This window comes from Diadema setosum, chromosome 20, assembly GCF_964275005.1.
Source record: "Diadema setosum chromosome 20, eeDiaSeto1, whole genome shotgun sequence".
In the NCBI taxonomy this organism is placed as follows: domain Eukaryota; kingdom Metazoa; phylum Echinodermata; class Echinoidea; order Diadematoida; family Diadematidae; genus Diadema; species Diadema setosum.
In genome coordinates this window covers 7102901-7120464 of record NC_092704.1, presented here as the reverse complement: position 1 = coordinate 7120464, position 17564 = coordinate 7102901, and the positions used below count along the sequence as shown (strand labels likewise).

The 17564-nt window shown below is 40.0% G+C and overlaps 2 protein-coding genes across 2 annotated transcripts in view; one reads left to right on the top strand and one right to left on the bottom strand.

The window, feature by feature from the left end:
- LOC140244059 (adenosine receptor A1-like) overlaps window positions 1-833 on the bottom strand; it is a 20517-nt gene extending 19684 nt beyond the window's left edge. Inside the window, exon 1 of the mRNA XM_072323708.1 lies at window positions 816-833. Coding sequence (XP_072179809.1) covers window positions 816-833 — 18 coding nt within the window. The remainder of the gene's footprint in view (window positions 1-815) is intronic.
- The window catches only part of LOC140243309 (asparagine synthetase [glutamine-hydrolyzing]-like), a 17918-nt gene extending 354 nt beyond the window's left edge, over window positions 1-17564 (top strand). Inside the window, exons 2-11 of the mRNA XM_072322982.1 lie at window positions 2400-2673; window positions 3318-3464; window positions 6755-6845; window positions 7582-7767; window positions 8641-8733; window positions 9524-9651; window positions 10171-10297; window positions 10919-11126; window positions 16031-16268; window positions 17331-17564. Of these exons, the coding sequence (XP_072179083.1) occupies window positions 2425-2673; window positions 3318-3464; window positions 6755-6845; window positions 7582-7767; window positions 8641-8733; window positions 9524-9651; window positions 10171-10297; window positions 10919-11126; window positions 16031-16268; window positions 17331-17564 (1701 nt within the window). The 5' untranslated portion in view covers window positions 2400-2424. The remainder of the gene's footprint in view (window positions 1-2399; window positions 2674-3317; window positions 3465-6754; window positions 6846-7581; window positions 7768-8640; window positions 8734-9523; window positions 9652-10170; window positions 10298-10918; window positions 11127-16030; window positions 16269-17330) is intronic.

The window sequence follows — 17564 nt, the reverse complement described above, 5'->3', positions numbered from 1 at the left end:
GTTCTGTTTGCCTTTGTTGATTGATCAACAGGAAAGTATGATTATCATGAAAAAGGCTACAATGATTGCGAAGGAGTAATTCCAGTATTCTGACTCAGGTGTCAGGGTCAACATTTTTATTAAAACTAAGGGCCAGACGAGGGAAAATTCAGAACTACAGTAAAAGTAGTCTCACTCCGTAGACCAATTTTTCACACGCTACTTTCACTGTTGCGGTTGGTATCACAGAAGCAGCGCAGACTGTCTCATTTTATAGATCCAGCATCTTTATCAAGTGATTGATGTTTTGCATTATTCATACGTAGAATCTATTCAGACTGTTTGAGTAGCTACTGCAGTAGTCCTGGCCGTGGCTATTTTTCAACCTTCATTTGTGCTGTGCCTGCTGGATGTAATTTATGTAAATTTGAAGGGTGATCGATTTTTCTTTTTTTTAATATTATTTTTCTTGTTTGTGTAATATCTGGTGACAGAGCTTCAGAGGTCACCATATCAGCGCAGGTGTTTATTTGTATACTTCTTTCCCAGTACATGTGTGTGTAATACTGTAACCCACATCACATGGCAAGGTTATCAAATGTACTATGTACACAACATATGGATGGGTGGATGATGCAATCCACAGAAGCACATAGTATACCGTACAATGTGCATTATCTCGCTGTGCTGCAAACATCAATTGGGACTTGCCTAGTGGGATTCAAGGCAATGTGGCATGTACAGTCACCCTCTCAAGCTTAGATTGGCCTATGAATAGTGGACAAAATATTGGATTATTATAAATTTCCCCCCTATTAATATTGCTATCAATGTACTTGGTCACAACACATCATTTTTATCACTCCTGAAAGTTTGTAGGATGTATATAAAGCCAAAATGAATTGCTTAAGTAATCAGCATTGAAGAATATAGGAAGGAGAGAGTTACCCTGATGAAATCCAGGATTTAATGTAAATGTGGAGGATGTAGGAAGGAAATTTTTTCTTGCTCGAATGATTAGTTTTTACCCCACATAAAGGATAACGATAACATTGGGTTGTCATAGATTCAGGTGGTCTGTCCCTCCTTTGTCATACATGTACATGTACATCTCTTCCAAGTAGCAAAACTCAACCAAGGAAGACCAGTAAATAAGCAAATTTCCTTTGTTTTCTGTCTTTGGTATGATTCATGAGGTGTAGATGTACTGATGAGATGTTGGGCAAAATTGCTTTTGATGTTAGAGGTCAAAGGTCAATGATCTTTGGCTATTAAAATAGCGCTTTTCAGCTGTACCTACAGCATGAAATGTTCAGTGTTGGTATCATTTGGTAAAAACTATAGATGGAATGGTACATTGTAAGTAGACAATTAATGATAACATCTTAATAGTGCAAGGTCAAAGGTCACCTCATCGCTGTACTTCAGCTACAAAATAATGTAGGGCGTTCCAGTGGTAATGAACAGACACTCGTCTCACCTCCCCGTTTACATTAAAGGCATTATTTACCCTTTGCAGATGAAACAAAATTTTAAACCCGGCGTTAGTGCTTCAAAGTAAATCTAAAATGTGAGATGGGATAGAAACAACCAAATGTAAAAAATTGAATCAGTGTAATCAATGTTAAGTATTGTTGAATATACTACAAAATGTGAACAATACATGTAATACATTTGTATAATACAAATGTTTTTAGACTAAACCATCTACAGCTATGGTTGATTGAAACAAATATTGATATCTTCTTATATTTTAGGCTTTATTGCAAAGTTTTTATGTGGTTTTAAAGTAGGATGCTTTGCGATACAACTGACCTACTCATATATGCATCAAATGTGATATCTTGTACATTTTTTTTTTCAATTTGTCTTGTTTTTTAAGATTTTTGTAAAGCCTAGTGTATATACAGTTTATTGGAGGAACAGTTTTGACAATTCATATTGAAGTTTCCCTTAAACCTTTGAGATTGTTTTGAAATCTTGAGAGTAGTTTCTGTACAAAGTACAATGTAACCATTAAAAAAAAAACCAGATGATGGAAACTCATGCATCTGTGAGTAACTTCTGATGATATATTGAATACTTAAACCTGGGGAAAGAAAAAATTAAATCAATGTTCACTTCCTGTTAAGGTCAGTTTTAATGGATCTTGAGTAAAATCAGACAAACTTGGTGTTCGATGTGAGCTTTGTTAGTTTGTAAAGGTTTTCGTGAAACAGCGACTGTCATGATTGAGACTGTTTGGCCTGAAATTTTAATAGCATTTTAGTGATGAGCAACATGCAAGGAGACTACTGTTTTACAGTCTATCAACGTCAAAGTCATGAAATGTAGAACATTAATCAAAGAAATACATGAATCAGGAGCTAAAAGACGCATTCACATAACATTCCCTTGCATTCTCTAGTTTGTTCTCACAGTTTAAACCCACTCACACAATCCAAGATGTGCGGCATTTGGGCAATATTTGGCAGCGAGGTGGACGTGTACAAGCAAATTGGATGTGCTATGCAGATAGCTCACCGCGGGCCCGACGCCTTCCGTGTGGAGAATGTGCCGGAATTCAACAACTGCTGCCTGGGGTTCCATCGACTGGCTATCGTGGGAAATGTGTTCGGCATGCAGCCAATGAGGATTCAACGATTCCCAAACCTCTACCTCCTTTACAACGGCGAGATTTACAACTGCAAGAAGGTGTGTAAAAATACAAACAAACAAACAAATGTACATAGAAACCCAAAACAAGCAAACAAGGAAAAAAAATATTACAGACATATGAAAATATCCTGGATTACTTATCTCAATCTTACAGTATTGTATGAAATGCTTCCTGAAAGTTTTCTAAAATATATCAGACAATTCATTCAAATTTATGAATTTTCTTCCAAATTTGGTTAGTTCCATGTGCTGTCCTCTGTACATTGAGACTCTGTATTCTATTTGTGATGTCACAATGTTATTTGCCGCACTATAGAATTGCTGAAGTCCTCTGCAGATGCTGTACTTTAGGAATTAGTCACACATTTCTTAAAATTGATATGCTCAAGGCCAAAGGTAAACAAAAAAGAATAATGCCTTTTTGGCGGTCCAGGAATCTTCCAGCGATAAACCTGTGAAGTTGTCACAAGTTCTAAGATCTTTATCATGAATAAATAAGCAAAGAATTAAAAAAAAAAAAAAAAAAAACTAATCACAACAACAACAACAAAACAGCTTAGCAGTAAAACATAAACACTCACAATGGCAGAATGTCATCTTGAGGAAGAGATGGAATATACTAGACTAGTTAATATTGGCATCGTGATGAAAGCAATCGTTCCCCTTTTTAAATCACACAGGTTGGCGATGCCTTCAACTTCCCTTATGAGACCAACTTGGATGGCGAGGCGATCCTCCACCTTTATGCCCGAGCTGGCGTGGAGTATGCCGCCAGCATGTGCGACGGCGTCTTTGCCTTTTGCATCGTTGACACAGCCACTAGGAAGGTCAGTGCTAAAAAGACTGGGGGGGGGGGGTTGAATCAACCCCCCCCCCCTCGACATTTTCCACTACCATTCTGCCGCGCAAATTTTTTTTTTACTGCGCCACTATTTTACTTTCAAGTCTAAGACACCATTTTCGCGAAAATCGACTTACCGTTACGACGCTGCCCGACCTTTTATACATGCTTGTCAGACCGAAAATGGCTCAAAAACGTGATTTTGTGTACAAAGTCTATGCAAATAGAGTTTTCTCCCCTTATTTAAAAAGATATGATTATTTTCACTTTCGATGACTGAAATCAATTGATTTTAGCACAATTATGCTTAAGATAGGTTCTGTAATAAATATTGTGGGAAAAAACCTGAAAAAAAGGTAAAAAAACAAAGAAAAACGTAAGAAATTCATAAAACAATAGAATACATAAGAAATTAATTTTGATACCAGATTTTTTTTTCAAGCACATTGTTAGGAATGCTACAAGGAATTATTTCACCAAAAATTAGGATGCCATTAACTTTATTTTCTGAATTAGAGCAAAATTTATGATTTCACACATATTAATAAATATGAAATATAAAAAATGAAAAATTCAATTTTTCTTGTATAGTTTGGCAGATTACGCGACAGGTAATGTACATGCCAATTTTCAGGGTGACTGCGCGATAGACAGCCGAGATCTCACGGGAGGGGTTTGAATCAGCTTTCCCCCGGCCACAGAACAGGCCAAAAAGACCGGCCTGGTTATGGTTAAATGAAGCGTGTGTATAAAATGTGTACAAAGCGTGCCCATAGTGTGCACATAATCTGTAGGTATGTGAACGCTCTTTTTATGTATCTATGCTGCTATTAAAAGATGACAGTCAATTCAGATTTGTGAATTCATTGTAACCCAATATTTTCTTACTTCACTATAGAAAGCATTTTTTTTTTTTTTTAATAAATTGAAAGAATCAGAGAAGTGGAAATTAAGTTGACTAAAAGTTCAGTTTGTAGTTTATAAGGTTGTTAACTATTTCCTGTGTTGCATTCTCATTCTGCCTATTTTTATGCCTCCGCCACGAAGTGGTGCCGGAGGCATTATGTTTTCGGGTTGTCCGTCCGTCCGTCCGTCCTTCCGTCCATAATGAATTTTGTGGACAGCGTAACTAAAAAACCTTTTGAGGTATCCTAATGAAACTTGGCAGGTATGTGTATAAGGGGGTGAAGTTGTGCCTATCAACTTTTGGGTGCACACGGTCAAGGTCAAAGGTCAAAAGGTCAAGGTCAAATCCATAAAATTTCACTATTTCCACCATATCTATGTAATGCCTGAAGATATTTTCTTGAAACTTAGTGTATACATGTATTACCCAATTATGATTCTCTAGTGAAAGTTTGGGGTCATGAGGTCAAAGGTCAAAGGTCAAAAGGTCAAGTAAAAATATTAAAACTTCACTTTTTACTCTTACCTTGGAAATTGTTCAAGGTATCTTCATGGAACATAGTATATAAACATGCACTGACTGGCAGTGATTATCTAGATAATTTAGGGTTCATGGGGTCAGGGGTCAAAGGTCAAGGGCAACACTTCAAAATTTTACTATTTCCCTCATACGTATTTATGCAATGCCAGCAAGATTATTTTTTTTTTAACACTTGGTGTATGCATGTATAACCTGATAGAGATTCTCTGGAAAGTTGTTTTGTCTTGTTTTGTTTTGTTTTTGCCTCAAAGGTCAAAAGGTCAAAGATCAAGTGAAAGTGCTGAACTAACTTTTTCCTCCGTATCTCGGAAGTGGCTCAAGTTATCTTGAAACTTACTACATATTTATCATGTTTTGCCTGACAGTGATATCTTCTGAATTTTTGGGTCAAAGGCCAGATGAAAATGATAACAATTTACTATTCAATACAGAAATTGCACTTTTTCTCCATACCTTGAAAATTACTCAGTGTATAAACGTATGAATTGGTCAAAGTCAAGTTAAAGTCCTTAAATCCCCAAATACATGCTCTCCTATTCATCCAGTTAAACCTAGGTCAGGGAAGGTGAGCATTCAACACATTTGTGACAAACTTGTCATTTTAATATTTTGCCAATTTTGTGAAAATGTAATCACACATTGTCCACATGTACTATCTAGACCTATTAGGAGAACCATGCATTATGGCGGAGGCATACCAGTCATCATAGCAACATTTCTAGTCTTATCATATTACAGGGCTCCTGTCTTCCTTCCAAGCAATTCATAACTTTAAAGTTAAGGTTGAAAGTTAAAAGTTAAAAGCACTGAGAGTCTAATTTTTGATCTTTAAATCTGTTTTTAGCATATTCAACAATTGTACATCACAAAAACTTCCAAAACTCATTTTAACTCTTTTGTATTTTATTGTTTTCAGAATTTCTTATGTATTTCTGTGTTTTTCAACTTTTGTTTTTTCTTTGTTTTTTCATTGGAAATTGTCACTGACCACTTTTCTACCATAATTAGCACAAAACTAATCAATGAAAGTGATTAATTGTAAAAATAATCAGGTTTTTATGACTTTCATGACAGAGCACTGTTTTCCATAGGAAATGTACACAAAATCACAAAATTGTGCCCGTTTTGGGGCGACATTCCGTTACAAAAACGGGTGTGACTTTACAAAAGTATTCGCGGACGTTGCAAATTTGGTCTCAAAAGTTGTGCGAGACTTGAACAAACAAAGTCAAGTAGCCTCGCGACGAGGCCTTCTCACGTTACAGAATTTTAGCGCGAAACGTCGAGGGGGGCTGATTCCGCCCCCCCCCCGCCCTTTTAGGGTTAAAGCTATTCAGACTCATTAAACCTGTGCGATGGGCATATCATGAGGGTATCTGCAACTGATTAGAAGAACAAAAGCTGTAATTATTTGTATTCCGTGTATGTGATATATTTCCCTTTCCAGCTGTTTGTGTGTGATACTTTCAGCCAGTGCTGTATATAAAGAGAGTCTGGCCAACTTGGTTTTCATCTTATGAGTTTTGAAGCCTGTGATTGGTCAAAATAGGTCCTGTGATCTTCGTGGAGCCATGCCATTACCAAAGTGCGCTCAAACGCATTCCCTTTTGTTCACTACCCCTTATTTGGTTTGCTTTCATTATTACGTATGAGCGTACACGCTAACCCCCTAATGCGTAATATGCTGGCAATGACATGGCATCCAATTTAGCAGTTGTCCAGTCTCTCCAGATACACACACAATTGCATAAACAGGTACTTTCTTTGACCAATAAAGTGACCCCAAAATAAGATTCTCAATTTATACTATTTTTCTGTGTTGGTGCCAGGTACATATTGCCCGTGATACCTACGGAGTCAGGCCCATGTTTACCTTGCTGAAGGACGATGGGTTCCTTGCCGTCTGCTCTGAAGCTAAAGGTACAACCAATGTTGACATTGACGCTTTCTCCAATCCAAGATGATGACATTAAGATACCCAGACACAATGTCGTGATTAGTTTCAATGTGGATGTTGTCAAGTCGCAGTATATGTTAACTTTAAGTTTTAATGATTTTCACTACCAAAAGGAACAAGGATACGTTACAGAGATGTACATGCACACGCTTGTATCCCTAACAAACATAACATAGTATGTATACAATGTATGTGTATCTACATGTAAACTGTTCTTTGAATGTAGAATAACTACACTACGTACTGTATGCCTCCACCAAGCATTGTCGCAGGAGTCATTATGTTTTTGGGTTGTTCATCTGTCCTTCTGTCCATCTGCAATCAACTTTGTGAACAGCTAAACTTAAACAAATGAATCTTGGCATACAATGTACTTATGCGGAGTTGTCCACAACTTGAAGTTTGAGCATGTTGTAAGCCCTAAATGTGAGAATATTTTGGAAATTGTATGAGCGAGGAGTGCACATCATCAGTTTGTAGGGCCTGATACTTTTCAACTCTATAGGCGTACCCATTCACTGCAGGGAAATTCTAGTCATGATAGTTTCTGATTGTTTTTTGTGTCTTGTAGACATTTACCATGTATACCATCCATGTGAGATACAATGTAAAAGTAATGATTGCATGTTGCGTTCAAGTACACAACGAAGGAATCAGAGGTCTGTGCTTTAAAGAGTTTTCTTTTTTCTGTCTCCGCAGGGTTGCTGGGTTTGATGCACGGATGCGACGACTCTGAAGTCACCATCAGCCAGTTTCCTCCGGGTCACGTGCAATCATTCAACCTCCTCCCCAGTGGTAAGGTGTCCCCGCTTGAGCGAATCCAGTACACCACCATCGGGCAGACTCCGAAATGGGCGTCTGTGGAAGGCAGCGTCCAACCTGATGGCAAGTATCATATCCAATAACTTGTCGTGGAAGACGAGAGTGAGAAAGAAATATAAATAGATGGAAAGACTTAGAGATAGATTGACAGATGGATAGATAGGTAGAAAGATGAAGGGAAAACAGAGAGAAAGAGAAGACAGAGAGACAGAGAATTATGTCACCAAATCTGCTTTACAAAATAGAAAATCCCTCACTTTAATATCAATGGGGGAATCATTGCCACAAGTGGAACAATACACATAGTTTAGTGTTTTCTTCTGTGTCAGTGTGCACTCAAGCATGATAGCAACCACAGGATACTAGTAGCTGATGTTTAACTTCCTGGTCTTTCAGTCATGGCGAATCATTTTGAATGAGAGGAATCAGCTCCCCCCCCCCCCCCCCCCCCCATCCTGGAATGAGTTCTACAGTGTACATACGTACTGATCTGCTTTTAGAAAGCAAAGCTTTTTAGTCTATGGATCTATTTTACATTTTACCCATACTTGGACAATAACTACTGACTGTAGTCTGTATTGAGGTGAATTCATAAGTTTCTGACTTATAAATGTACTCTCAAATTGGGGGGGGGGGGAGGGGGAATGCAGTTGCTAAAGACTATGTGAGTGGGACTCATAGTCACTACCTTAAATGGTATATGTGGTTTGAAAATTGAAAGGAAAAATGTATTAATTTCTTTACGGGGTGATCAACTTGATGTCATAGAAAGGAAATGAAATACAATGTACTAGGATGATGTTAAAATTATTGGGACAATCATTTGTGGAATGTAAGAATTTGAAGTGGAAGGAAGTTTTGAGATGGCGTCTCTTTTGATTTTGTCTTGCTAGAAGTGTGACCCTTCTCAGTTTCTGTTTTTCTTGTTTCATGCAGAAGAAGACATTCATGCCAACATTCGGACTCTGTTTGAGGAGGCTGTGCGCAAGCGTCTGATGAGCGCCCGTCGTATCGGTTGCATGCTGTCTGGTAAAGTTCTGTGCCTGGTGCACCATCATCAATATGATATATTTGCAGTTCTTTCTGTCACATTGGGCTTCATTAAAGTTATTATGACATTATGCTGCAGGGATATATTTCAGAGGAAAACCACTCGCACAAAAACAACCCAACCCAGAATTATTATCTTGCATACCACTCATAACACAATTTATTACAAGTTGACATTGTTACAAAGTATCACTCATATCAGAGCTCAAACCATTGACAACCCTTACCCCTTTCACCAAGGAAAAATGGGAAAAAGACAATAACACAAACCCACGAACACACACACACACACAAAAAGCAAAAACAAAAGAAAAAGCAAAAAAAAAAAGAGAAAACGAAATAAGAAAACAAACAAATTGATCCCTGGACACAATTTAACACTGACCTTGGATGTGAATTTATGGATTTAAGTGAGGGGGTAGAGGAATGTTCATTGGTTCAATGAGGAATCATCTTCATGCACATACAGTAGTCCTAAGAAAGTTTGTTGGCAAAGGATTTTTTTTTTTTTTAAGGTAAACTTGTCATGGTATGAGTTGCCAAGAAGGGAAGGGGGTTGTCCGGATGCAGGACCTCATGAGTGAGGAAGAATTTGTACCCAGTTTCTTTCTTACACCAACCTGAACAACCTGGTTTGTCCTATTTTTTCTAGAGACTTTGTGAATAATGTGTGATATAAATAGTGGGAGCCGGGCTCTTGTGAACGTTTGTACAGATAAATGGTACTATGTATTCCTCTTCATCGTCATCATCATCTTTTGTGCAACAGGTGGTCTAGACTCCAGTCTGGTCTCTGCCCTGGTCATGAAGCTGATGAGAGAAGCAGGCACAACCTATCCTCTCCAGACCTTCTCCATCGGCATGGAAGGCAGCCCGGACGTAATAGCAGCTCGAAAGGTCTGACCCTGTGTTCCATGGTAGCCGTCATCTTTGTCCCTCTCAAACTGTTAACCCATTGAGGACGAGTCCCGAGTATATATTCGAGCAGATGTCTATGACAAATATGTGTTGTAGCAAAATCAGCCCATCCTCAACGGGTTAATATTCATGATTTAGTGCTGTATATTTATTATTATTATTTTGCTACTCATTTTAAATGACACCACGCTTTACAACGTAGTGCAAGGCTGTCTTTCAGTTGAACCATCTACATTTATATTGTTTATGTGAATGCTAATTGATGCATGATGTACCCACGGTATGTTTACCTGCTATGACACGCTAAAATTTCTAATTTATATGACAAAACATAAATGATGGCAGAAAGAAACCATTGGAGCTTCAAAACATTTCCTTTTTCCTGCTTGATCAATGAGGTCATAAACAAATGGTTGTGTAACAAGCTCCGACTTGAGTGCGATACCACCAGGTAAGTAACCTCAAAAGTGAAACTCTGTCTCTTAAATCTGACCATAGGTGGCAGCACACATTGGTAGCGAGCACCATGAGATCTCCTTCACGCCTGAGGAAGGCATTGAAGCGGTCAAGTCCGTCATAAAGTCCATCGAGAGCTACGACATCACCACGATCAGGGCATCGGTCGGTACGTGTCATCTCCTTCCGGTCAAGTTTAGTGATGGTCCTAAATTCTGCATCTTAGAGGCTTCAAGCTTCCCATTTGCAAGAGCATGTTTAAAAGCAATGAATGGGAGATTACCATGTTACCTCATTGATCACAACATTTGCTGACAGATTTCCAGAAGAAAGTCCTTGACTCGTTGATATTTGTGAGGGAGAAAGCAGGTGTGGCATCTCCAGAATTGAATTGATGAAAGTGAAAAAGAAATGTCTAAAGATAGCAAACAAACAGATGTAATGTTGAGATGTGAGTTTTCTTCCAATTTGTCTCCTTACTAATGAAATTTGTGAGATCGCAACTGTTAACGTGTCATTTGTAGAGGGAGACAAACTGAAGAACTCACACTTCAACCTACACCCCTCTGCTTTAATAATCTCTTGCTTAAAATCAAATGTTTTTCTGTTTAATTTCCTTTTTTTTGGGGGGGGGGGGAGGTTGAATGTTGAAGAACATTTTTATCCTAGCCTTTGAAGGATTTCGTGTTCTATACTCATTAAATCGTTATTGATGTGTCAAGTTTTCCTCAAAGAAATCTAGTGATTACATGTTGTACTGCATTCTTCCTGACTTTTTATTCTTTCCCAGGCATGTACCTGGTGGCCAAATACATCCGTAAGGTCACTGACACAATTGTGGTGTTCTCAGGCGAGGGTTCGGATGAGTTGGCCCAGGGGTACATCTACTTCCACAAGCAGCCCAGTGCCTCTGCCGGTGACGATGAGTCTAGGCGACTCCTGCAGGATCTGTACCTTTACGACGTGTTGAGGGCAGATAGGACCACTGCTGCACATGGGTAAGGGACGTAGAAAACCTTTTTTTTTGCCAAGTTCAGAGAGAAGGATCGCCCGATTGAATAATTCTCTATTCTGTGCCCACTGAGATACTATAACACGCATAATATTTCGCAAATTTTGCAAGTCAGGTGCTATTCGCGATATTAAAGACACCCGAAAATAATGACTCTGATCCTGATATGAATGTGACGCACACGTATACGTTATCTCCGTTCAGTACAGTACTCCACAATCGCGAACTTAACCAATCGCAAAATTGTCAGGAAGTCCCGATTTGTGAAAATTTAGACTCGCTAAATATATGGTGTATACAGTACATTTGAAAACCACATACAACCAAGCCTGATAACATAGAATTGCCCATTGGCAAATAATATTTGCCAATGGGCAATTCTATCTTATCAGGCTTGGTTGTATGTGTGCATTGAAGCGTACATGTATGCTCATCATTAATGTTTGGCTCCAGTTAAGATTCTTTGGTTGTGTGTGTACTCAGATCAATGACAAAGTCAAACACAATCTCTCACAAGGGATTCTCAAATACGAAACTGTAAAAGCTGTTAATTTTGCGTACAGATATTTCTGGAAATTAGGAGGTCACAGACATCTTCACAAGATTTTCACGATTTTGACTTCGAGGCTGTATCAAGTGCATAGAATGCCTGTCTGTTTGCAATATTTTAGTGTGTCTTTAGATTAGCAGCCCAACCATAATTCATGAAATTTGCAAAAATTAAGCCCTTGTCGGGGCTGCACACTAAACTGGTCCAACCTGTCTGTAAAAGGACCAGTAGGTACCCAGTTTTTCCATTTTTTACCGGTAAATTCCTAAAAAAGTGTCTGGTCCGACAGTGATTTTTACTGGTCAGGGACCGTCAGACCAGTGCCAGTGTGCAACGTTGCCCTTGTGAAAAAGAAAAGCTTGTACAGTACATCCAAATCCCTCCGGCCTTCCCATTGCATGAATGCTCAGCTTGCTAGGTCTTTAAACCCTTGTCTGCCCTGGACATAGCTTTAGATAACTTGCCAACCTCTTTTATTAGCATTCAGGATTATCCCTGCCAACTTTTAACCTCAAGTACATTGTAGCTGTAATGGTACCAAACCCATTTTGGTGTAGCAGGGTGCCTTAACAGTCCAGTAAGCAGGAGAAAGGTAACACAAAGGAATAGGGAGATTAGCTAATCTCTATTCATTGACAGTGAAGCTAAGTTCCCAGACAAATACTCATTGAGGATGAGCTGACTTTGCTGCAACACACTTTTCCCATAGACACCTAACTATACACAGCCCAGTCGCTGTACATGGTACGTCGCGACAGGGCTGTACGAGTGCGACCACCAACCACTAGGAGAGCGACGTAATCGTATCACGATAGCTTTGACTTTTGATACTTACGATCATTTTTGTCACCTCAAACTCATTGAGTATACTCTTCAATATTTACTCTACATCTGATGCTATCAGTATTCAAATGTACGTAATGAAACTTACCCAAATTGATCATCATATCCAGCATGTCCACACCGTACACAATCTTTCACGCCAGGCCAAGTTTAGATGTCGGGTGGTCACGTGATGTGAATGCCCTTTCAAAAGGTCGCGCTGTCGACCGTGCTGCTACACTCAAGCAGCGTACGCACGGTTACTAGTATACAGCTATAAACTGTACTGGGCTTGGCAGTGGCTGGCGTCTGGTCGGGCGAGGAACATTGAGCTCCATACCACGGTTATTGTGTAGCAGATGCCAAGGTTTGTTCGACACTTTCAACACACACGCGCTCGCTCTGGAGCACATCCGGTCACGCATGCGCATAAGTCAAGGCGCCATTTTGAATCCTGCAACGACGAAGCCCGACGGTGAGGAATTGCGCCAGAAAGTGTCATTTATTTGTTCCACGGACTTATCACAAGTGTTCTCCATGGACCCAGTGTGGCGAACTATTCTTCTGTAATAGAAACATGCATTTAACGTGAGTAAAGTATTCTGTTTAAAGGAGAAAAGTATACATGTTCCTAAGTTTTGTAGTTGTGTTGAGGTTCCTCACTTCGAGGCTGCATGCCGTGCTCGTCAGACGCTGTTTTCGCATAGCGTAACAGTGTCTGGTCGGGCTAATAGACACCTGCCACAGTGTGTACCAAGGGACTCGACTTCATGAGGTTTATTAACTCTTTATATTAAATGGGTTAGTCAAATAGCGGTTAGTGATTGGCTAAACACAGTCACGTTATGGAGGTACATTCGTTATGTTCGCCCATGGGCGAACACTCTTGTAATGTTCTCCCATTGGAAAACATTTTCACGTAACAAATGACAGAACAGGACCGTGCGTGTATACGCGTACAGTGAATTTGGCACTGCGCCGCTCTGCACGAGCGAGCGATCCAGTGCGTTGTGCTGGTGTGCCGGCGGTTGACAGTTTATGACGTTGATGTATTTGACTAACCCATATAATATAACAGATGATGACTTTCGTTGTTGGGAAAATGTACCAAACGTTCCACCCTCAGGGTTTGAAATGCTATTTCGGGAGGCTGTAAGTCCCTCGACTTCGTCTCAGGACTTATAATCTCCCTCAATAGCATTTCAAACCCTTCGGGTGGAATATCCGTATGTTCCCTCCCCGCCAGTCATCATCTATATAATGTGCCATGGTGGAAACCCCCTGTGTGCCACATTATTCTGAGGTAGTCATGCTTTGAGAAAGAATTCTATTTTTCCAATTCATATAACTTCTACAAATTTCTATTAAGCTGGACATACAGTGAGCAAAGTTCAAGAGGAATGCCAAAATTTGCTTCGATATAAATTGCATGACAAATCTATTTTTAATTTTTCTTTTGAATGACCATTTGCTACATTACTGTAAAGGCATAACTTTTGCACATAAAACCGTGACAGAAACTTAGAATGTACACGCAAATCTTGATGGGAACACCGCTTGATAGTCAATCACCACATAGAATGCAAGCCGTATGTGAGAGTAACAAAAGCGCGAGAAACGCTTTCATTGTACTGCGGGATTAGCGATTTATCGATCGGTTGTGGCGGCTTTGTGTGTTTGAGCAGAATATGCGAAGTTGGCACGCCGTCGACTGAGTCGGACGTGCGAACGTGACACATAAAGAGTTAACATCTGTGCAAGATGGCAGATGGAGCACCATAAGGGTGAATGTCTCAAGTGTCTCATTCGCCGAGACACCACACTCAACATGCATGAAGTAATTAACCCGTTGAAGACGAGTCCCGAGAATGCTCGGTTAGTTGTCGATGGGAAATGCGTGTTATAGCAAAATCAGTCCATCTTCAATGGGTTAAGAGGCTCATACGATGGATAATGAATCCATACATTTTTTGCTTGACTGTAAATAGACAGGGAAGATAAAATTATTTTGCAAAATTATCATTTTAAACAAAATTTGCATGTGGATGTAATACAGAACATGGTGTGAAATGACTCAACTTGTTTTCTGTTATGCTTTACATTGTAGTTAACTCATTTGTTTTTTTTTTTTTGGGGGGGGGGGTGGGTAACCATTGTATCATGGCATTCATAGGATCCTACATTTGTATGCAATTTTTGCAGCCATACTTATGAAATGAGACAACTTAATTAGCCTAGCAATGATTTTGACCCTGTTTACAGTGCAGGGCTGGGCCAAGCCCAGGCTGAGCCCGGCCTCAATTGCAGTACTCGGCCCCGCAATTCTGTACATTTACAGTGGAGGGCTCGGTCCAGGCTTTTAATTCAAACCTTTCAATATTTTGTTGTAGTGGTGCTCTGCTTGTAAACAAACAACTATTATTGGGAACGTGCCAGTCGCAATTAGGTACTGCATTTGGCCTAGTTTGCGTTTACAGTGAGAAAAGACCAGGCCGAGTCCAGGCCAAGACCAGAGCATGGCCAAATGCGCTCCCGTTTTTGGTACCACAGTTGGCCTTTTGAGTGTTTACAGTATAAGGAAGCCCGGGCTGAGCCTGGCCTTTTCACTCACTGTAAACGGGGTCAAAGTTCCCTCAAATTAAATATTTGTATTAAAGTCAGAGACTGCATATGAACTTGAAATGCTAATGCATCAACAGGAGTTATTTAAATCTTAAAAACAGTTTAAACATACCTTACTGTGGCAACGTCGCAACAACATCGGGGCTCCATTTCATAAACAATGTAATAGGATAGCGACTGTTGTTCAAATGGCAACATCCTATAGCAACAGCCAATCAGGAGGCTAGATTCTTGTTGTTACCATGACAATTGCCATGCCAGCAAGACTTGCTATCATATTAACTTTTTATGAAATGGGGCCCAGGAGAACAAAATTTCTCACCTCGGTTAATAAACTGCACGAACGAGCGAGGGGTACCGTTTTAATAACAGACACACTCCAAAAACTTTCTCGAGATAGGTTTCTACAAAGGGGGTGTGTCCACTGATGCAACTACGATGTATCCCACCCACCGGCCAACGCCACATGTCTGTGAACAATGTGGTTACTACCACTGACATCAGCTACTATGAGATCAGTGGTTACAATCCATGCTTGTGATCAGCTCATCATGTGTCAATTGGTAATATCTGCAATGTTGCACTTGCATGTTGAGTATATCAAAGAAATGCTACCGCAGTTCTGTTCTAACAAAAGGGTAATGCCAGGGTAATGTCGCAGTAATTGTACCCCAGCTGGCTAGGGTAGAATTCGGTATCCGAGCAACATTTTGAGGGTAAACCAAGTTACGCGGACACTACCCGGATGCTACCCAGATGTTGTCGCAGTAACAAGGCTCTGCTAGAATGGGGCTTTAGATAGTTGTGATATGTAGAAATTGAATTATTAGGAAAAAAGCAAACAGAAACATAGTGACAATTACATTTACTCCACTCTCCCAATATCTGCCCACTAGCCTGGAGCTTCGAGTTCCCTTTCTGGATCATCACTTCACCTCCTATTTCCTCTCACTGCCGAAGGAGCTGCGTCACCCAAACAAGGGCATTGAGAAGTACCTGATCCGCAAGTCATTCGAAGACACCGGCCTCCTACCCAACGAAATCCTGTGGAGGCCCAAGGAGGCCTTCAGCGATGGCGTGTCGTCGATGAAGAAGTCCTGGTACGAAGTCCTGCAGGAGCACATAGACACACAGGTGGGTTAGGTCTTTCTTGGCTAGTACAGTTCTGGACAGTACGTACAGTGCTATAGGTTTTTTCTGTGCCAAGTGGCACTCAAAGCCCCCAAAGGGTCCGAGAGATGATACAGTATTACATGGCCAGGTACCAGAGCTTGGAACTTTCAACATAAAAGGGCACACCAAGGGAGGAAAGGAAAGAAAGCTTTAGTGCAAAACAAAACTTTCTGATTCTTTTGTACCTATTGATGAAGAGATACATTCACGTTTACATGTGATTGCTGATCACATAATTTGAATTGAATTGAATTGGATTGAAAAGGCGTTTTATTGATCAGTATCCATTGCAACCCGGAGGCTGAATTACAGACATTGTTAACAAAGGACTATGAATACATTGATAATACACATAAGATACAGCGTACTAGAACAAAAAAATAATAAAAATAATGAAATAAAGCTATTCATCTGAACTATCGCACAAAGAGATCAACATATAATTCATTGATCATTGACCTTTTGATGATTGAAAGGATTGATGTCTTTGTTGTATGTAGAGGTATGCTTATACTAAAGCGAAAGACTGCTTACTGGATTCTTTAATATGTTTCGTTGCAGTGGATTTTGTAAGTCTGTATTTGGTGTAACAAAAGTGCAATGAGTCAACTTGTAATAAAATCTTTTCTAGTTTCTGCCAAAAGCATTGCTTGTTATTCTATGAGTGCTACAAGTCTTTGCAGTTATGCACTGAGTGATTATAAATTCCACATTCTGTTCATCAGTCTTCTCTCTATTCGCCAATCTATCCCATCGCCCGAATATATCCGTCCTTCCCTTGTCCAACCATCATCTGTTACTTCCTCCTTTCTTCCTTCATCCATCTTCACATCCAATTTTGCTCTCTATCCCTTAATTTGTCTATCCTACCATCATTCCATCTATCCACCCAATCCCTTTAATAATTCATCCATCCATCTTTCCATCCCACCCTCCATTCATCCTCACATTTCTCCTTCCCTCCATCTATCCAACCATCACACCCATCTGTCCATCCTTCCATCCATCCATCCCACAATTCAGGTGAACGACAGCATGCTGGAGGATTCCCCCAAGCGGTTCCCTTTCAACCCTCCCCGCTCCAAGGAGGCCTACTACTACCGAGAGGTGTTTGAGAAGTACTACCCCGGACGATCCGCCTGGATCCCTTACATGTGGATGCCGCGGTGGATCCAAGCTACTGATCCCTCGGCCCGAACCCTCAAGCACTACAAGGACTCGGAGGTTGAAGATAAAAAGTCAGATGTCCAAGCATAA